The sequence below is a fragment of the Euphorbia lathyris genome, chromosome 6 (assembly GCF_963576675.1).
Source record: "Euphorbia lathyris chromosome 6, ddEupLath1.1, whole genome shotgun sequence".
Taxonomy (NCBI): domain Eukaryota; kingdom Viridiplantae; phylum Streptophyta; class Magnoliopsida; order Malpighiales; family Euphorbiaceae; genus Euphorbia; species Euphorbia lathyris.
In genome coordinates, this window is record NC_088915.1 from 9,479,847 (window position 1) to 9,486,416 (window position 6,570).

Below are 6,570 nucleotides of genomic sequence, written 5' to 3' on the forward strand. Positions count from 1 at the left end.
TCTCGGTGAACTGTTTAGTCCCTAACGTTTTTCTCGGTGAACTGTTTAGTCCATGCCGTTAGACTCTCATGAAGATTCTGTTAGTCAATTTGGATTTGCGTTCTTCTTTTTCTTTATTTTCCTTTCCTTTAAACTCTAATGCATCTGAAATCAACTTTAAGTGTTTTTCTTCTTGATTTTCTTCTTAATCGTTCAAATTTGTAAGCATTGGATCTGTTCTTTTTCTTGTTCTCCATACAACATAGCTTCTTTTTTTAAATTAGATTTCCTATTCTGAAGTTTGAAGGTAAATAGTAAAGGGTAATTTAGTCATTTCCGAAATCATAAACGGTAAAAAATCTAACAAACAAACGGAAGGAATAAACAGTTCACTGAGAAAAAGGTTAAAGACCTTACCATGTGTTTTTAAAAATATAGAAACTAAACAATATGTTTTGTCAAAATATTGGGACTAATAAATTAATTAGTCTTAAAAAAAAGAGAGGGTATTTTTGTTTTTTTGAGAAAAACTTATAAGAATACTTTTAGAAGCGAAAGGTTTAAATAATATAAAATTCACAAACAAGACAAAACATCAAATTGACGGAACAGAATAAAAAGTAAAAAGAAAAAAAGCATGGAAGCCAAGATGGCCAAATTCTTCGAGTCCGTCGCCAATTACTTCACCGGCGAACATCAGATCCCTTGGTGCGACCCTGACATCGTCGCTGTAAGCTCTTCTTTTCATATTCTCTTTCTTTCTGCCCCGTGATTTTTACTGCTTTCAGATATCTCCGTTTTATCACCATCAGATTCTCCTTCATTTTCTGCACAAATATTGTTTCCTCCAGAAAAAAACGAGCTGCATTGCTTTTTCCGATATTACCAGAAAATGAAATTGTATCTATATATCTTTGTGATGATAGAAATTGTTTCATTCAATTTTCATCCTATTTCATAAATATATGATATGTTATATCAGTTGTGGATTTCGATTATTCCTTGAACTCCTATTCTGTTTCGTAAATTATAAATCTGCTTGTAATTAAATTATATTGCTTGAATCTAAGATGAAATGCTTTCTTATGTTTACAAATGAATATGATATTGACAATGTTGCATTTATTAGATTTCTTTGATTATCATTTCTTAGATTTTTGTGGTTTTTCTGAAGAAAACCTATTGATAATTCATACCAGAGTTTGGATAAACCTTTGAACGTCATTAAGCAAATAAGTTAGATCATATGTATATAGAAATAGAACTATAGGCTTGACGGAATTTGAAAGTTGTCTTTCTTCCTTGTATTTTGGGTGATATGATGAAATGTTATCATTTGGTAAGTTGTCTCTTCTTGCCTTCCGTTTTCTGTTATAATACATAATATTAGAATTTTTCTTAGATATTATTAATGATGATGATTATTGTAGTTAAGAATTCACTTAATTTGCATCTTCTTCTATTAATTGTTGTATTATTGTTATCATTTTGGGGATGTAAACTGGGCGGGACAGGGAATGCATTTCCCATCCCCGTCCCCACCAGTTAAACGTAGACAGATCTGTTTCCATCTCCGTCCCCGCAGGGATCCCCATTCCCCGTTTACGGATGTTTCAAAAGCTTTTCCCCATTCCCATTCTCTGTTCCACCGGGAATCAACGTTTATGTTTAAAAGAAAAAAAGTAATGCCTAAAACTTTTAACAATCAATAGCTAATAATACCAAACATCAACAATCATTATCAAATTTTCCAAACCACAACAAACTAAAAATGGAAAACAACCAATCACCAAATTAAAATATACTTAAATCATCCAAAAAAAATCAACTATCACAGGGAATAATCGGAGATCCCCATTGGGGATTAAGAGCGCGGAGACGGGGATCCTCACGAGGTGGGGATACCTATCTGGTTTTTGCTATATCTATTTAAATGTTGTCTTTTGTGGTTTTTGGATCTAGTTTTTGAAGATGCAGCTTAGTCACTTTGCTAAATAGTTAAAATTCCTTGCCCCTTTTGACTAGTTTCTGCAGCACAGGTTCTAGTATACTGTCATGTAATGCTTGTTTTCTTTATACATGTGTATCCACAGGGTTGTGAGCAAGAGGTTCATGAAGCTCAAAAGGAATCCTCAGATGAATTTAAGAATGAAAGTCTTGTTCGTTTATCGTGGGCTCTTGTGCATTCGAGAAGACAAGAAGATATACATCGCGGATTAGCTATGCTTGAATGTATATGACTCTCACTCACTATAAATTATATCACAAAAGCATTAGCAATAGTACTGGCCTTATAATTTCTGGGTGTTCCATTTATAATTTAATATTTTGCAGCTTCTCTAGGCAACCTTACAAGCCCTCTGAAATTAAGAGAGAAGCTTTATCTTCTAGCTGTTGGATATTATAGAAAGGGTGATTATACAAAGAGCAGAGAGCTGGTGGAAGAATGTTTAAAGGTTTAATCACTATTTCCTTATTCTTTCAACTTGCAAATTATTATCTACAATTGCTATTTTACATCATTGATTTGATTTTCTCTTCTAATTTAAACTTGTATCTCCACTTTTTTTTTTTTTTTTGGGATAAATTACATTAGTGACCCCTCAACTTAGGTCTTACTTTTTCTATGGCCCCTTATCTTCAAAACGAGACATAAAAGTCACTACACTTTTTGCCCTTTACTAACATAAAAATCTTATGAAAATAAATGACCTTTGACGATCTCAAAATGAAAAAGTGAAAAAAATTAAAGTTGATCAGAATCACATTTATCATAGAACCACGTTTTTTATTTTCTAAATCACCAGTTTTAGATTTTTTCTCTCTACACAACTATCTTTTCTCTTTTAATCAAACAACACATAATGAACTCAAAACCAAAAATTCAAAAATTAAAGTTGCTTGAAATATCATTTTTATCCGCTCTATAATGAAGAGTTACCTATTATTGGATTGGTCAAAGGTTAAAGGATTATGTTAGTAAAGGCAAAATTAAGTGACTTCTATGACCGGTTTTGAAATTGAGTGACCATCATGTTAACAAGGACAAAGTTAAGTGAATATGAGTATAATTTGCCTTACTTTTTCAATTGAGGTGAATATTGAGTCACTAAAAAGTTAAGGTCACTACTCATCCTGAATACATTGTATTCAGGTATATTTCTACCTTAACCTGCAAAATGGAAAATGATGATCTTCCACAAAGCAGCTTCAATTATGTCGAAAGCCTTAATAAGGCTGTCTTGAGTGCTAAAAGTATCTAGTCACTTACATTAGATTTCGAGTTTGATTGTAGCAGATCTAAATTGGGAGAGGAGATACTTAAACGGTGATTTAACAATCTTAAACCGATTTATCAAATATAACTAAACAAAAAGTGTGCATTTTAAGATCCTATTGGGGTGGGGATGGTCTCCGTGGGGTGGTGATAGAGTTCCCCATTCCCGCCGCATCCCTGTCTCTCTGGGGAATTTCCCCATTACTGTCCCCTCCCCATTTGCAACGGTAGCTTAAATCAAAAGTTAGCTTGAGCTTTTTAAGCTAGGTTTCGAGTCCGAGTCCTAGTGTATGTATCACATTCTAATTGGGAGAAGAGTCGCTTACAGCGTGATCGAACAAACTCAAACCTCTTAATTGGATATAATTAAAGAAAAACTGTGTATTTTAAGATTCAACTCATTTGAAACATTGAATCATGAGGATATATGTTCTTGTTGTAGATGGAACCTGAATGGAGACAAGCACAGTCCCTAAAAAAAGCAATTGAAGACGAAATAAAAAAGGGTAAACTGCCAATTTTCAAAACTTAACTGTCTCTCCTCTTCTTCTATTATATTCCCAAATGGTAATGTTGTTTGTGAATTTACTTTTTTGTCCTCTCGCAGATGGTATAATAGGCATAGGCATTGCTGCTACAACAGTTGGATTATTTGCTGGTGGGATTGCTGCAGCTTTTGTACGAAGACATTAACTCCACCAGGTAAGATGGTCACCTTTGGGGTCGTAATTTCGGGTTTCGCATCAAAATCGGAGTTTGTTATATATATGTTATATATGATGTAAATATTAGAAAAATGATAACTGTGTTCACTGTATCGTTTCAATCGGGGCCGACTCTATAAATCATATTGTTGTGTCCTGGACTGAAATTGGGGGGAGATGCTCACAGTTCATCTAATTTATGAATACATACAAATTAAAAATATATGTAAATATAAAATTAGATAAGGTGCTCCCAGTTCATCTATTTATGAATTGGTGGTTGTATACCTTGTTTATATTTTGTGTATATATGGAACTTTTATTAATTATTTTGTATCTTAATTTTTATTTTTATCTATTTTGTGTTCTCATTTTCTAATTGGTAAATGATATGGTGATATGTGGTATTTTTATTTCTATCATTTAGCACCTTTTTTTTTTTTGTGTTTTTGTTATATTTACCTTTTGCAAGCTGTAATTCTGTTAGCCACGTGTTTTGCTGAGATTAGCTCTGTTTTTTCATTTGTCACCAAGCTAAACGACTATTTGTACCAAAGTGGTTATGAGCTCATTTTTATGAAAAGTAATAGCAGCTTTCTCTCTTCTCTCCTTTAGATTCTTCTTCTTTTATCAAATATCTTTTACCAGAATCATTTGGTATCAGAGCAACTTCCTGGCCACCTGTTTTCACCCGCCATATCCAAAATTAGCCATGACAGAAACCAGAGCTCAAGAGCTGAAAAAAAAATGGAGGAAGACCTAAAATCCCTGGTGGAATGTTATTTGAGAATAACAAAAAGCAAGAACAACTTGTTACAGAACTTCTAGCTAAGCAACAAATCACTATAGTTACAGAGCTCAAAACATCCATTGTAGATGAGCTTAAGACTCATATTTCGAATCTCCACCCAAACAGAGACACCACTATACCCAAAACATCTTTCACTACAAACCTAAACTCTCAAAATGCAGATCAACCTCCATACCAGCTGTCTACTCGTTTTACCAAGGTGGAATTTCCACGGTTTGACGACAGTGATTTAGAAGGATGGCTATTTCGCTGCGATCGATTTTTCCAGATCGATCTAACTCCAGTGGGATCTTGAGTCAAACTAGCTGTGCTGCATCTAGAAGGGCGAGCACTGGAATGGCATCAATCATATCTGAAGGGGAGAACCCAATTAGAAGATCCACCTTGGGCAGAGTATGTCAAGGCGGTGACGAGGCGATCTGGGGAATGAGTGTATGAAGATCCTATGGCGGATCTCAAACGATTAACACAAACTGGTGCTCTACTTGAATACATGGGGGCTTTTGATATTTGCTCCCATAAGGTTTCCTTGTCTGAAGAGAATTTGCTTAGTTGCTTCCTCAGTGGACCCAAGGATGAGATAAGCTACCCATTGCAGATGTTTGGGCCAAGAACACTGCAGCGGGCCTATGCCTTGGCTCGCATACATGATGCTTACCTCAATGTCACTAAGAATGGATGAACCCAACACCACAAGTCGATACCAGCATCCCTTGCACCTACAAATTCACACAATCCCAGAACATCACCACCCTTATTACCCACTCATCCACACACAGCTAAATTACGGATTACAAACCCCCAATCCAGTACCAAAAACTTCCCTCAACCCTTCCCCAAAACAGGGATGCCTCTGCGAACAAGAAGGCTCACTGATGCAGAGCTCGCAGACAAGAGAGCAAAAAACTTGTGCTTCTGGTGTGATGAAAAATTCATTCCAGGCCACCAGTGCAAAAAGAAATATCCACATGATCATGGTGCAGGAGTGTCCAGAAGGGGATGAAACTGAACTTGACTTAGGAGACCTGGAAATTTCAGCAGAGTCACCATCAATATCCTTATGTGCAATGGGAGGGGCATTGGATTCAATACCTTAAACAATGAGGCTCACTGGCATTCATAAACGGAAATTTCTGTAGATCTTGATAGATTCAGGTAGTACCTATAACTTCCTTGATTTAACTTTGGCTAAAGGGCTAGGATGTCAATTGAGGTCCATTAGCCCCATTAAGATTACGATTGCTGATGGCCATGAATTAGTATGCCAGTATTTGTGTGATTCATTGGAAAATGCAGGAGCAGAATTTTGTGGCAACTTTCCTAGTTATAGGCTTAGGGGGTTGTGAAGTAGTTTTGGGAGCTCAATGGCTTATGACCCTAGGAAATATTATTTGGAAATTTAACACTCTTACCATGACATTTCAAATTGCTTCACAGCAATACCAATTACAAGGTACAAACAACTCCTCAATTAAAATGATTAGTGAAAGCATTATGTTGAGAATGCTTCACCATGGAAACACTGCTTTTCTAGCCTAAATACAACCTATCTCAAACACTCAACTACAACCACACACTTATCCTTTACAGCTTGCCCCATTACTTGATGAATTCAAATTCATATTCAACAAAATCACCACCCTCCCACCAGAAAGAACCCATGACCACCAAATACCCCTTAAGGAGCGAACATCACCTGTCAATATTAGGCCCTATAAGCACTTTTTTCTTGATGTCATTGAGCAGATGGTGAGAGAATTGATGCAAAATGGCATATACAACATAGTGTTAGTCATACT

The 6,570-nt window shown here is 35.6% G+C and overlaps 1 protein-coding gene across 1 annotated transcript; it reads left to right on the top strand.

Moving 5' to 3' along the window:
* Positions 1 to 567: 567 nt before the first annotated feature.
* LOC136233310 (mitochondrial fission 1 protein A-like) lies at positions 568 to 4,289 on the top strand. Its single transcript, XM_066022937.1, has 5 exons — positions 568 to 709; positions 2,073 to 2,211; positions 2,314 to 2,435; positions 3,699 to 3,762; positions 3,864 to 4,289. The coding sequence occupies exons 1-5, from the start codon at positions 617 to 619 to the stop codon at positions 3,947 to 3,949; spliced, it is 504 nt and encodes a 167-aa protein (XP_065879009.1). The 5' UTR covers positions 568 to 616; the 3' UTR covers positions 3,950 to 4,289.
* Positions 4,290 to 6,570: the final 2,281 nt, after the last annotated feature.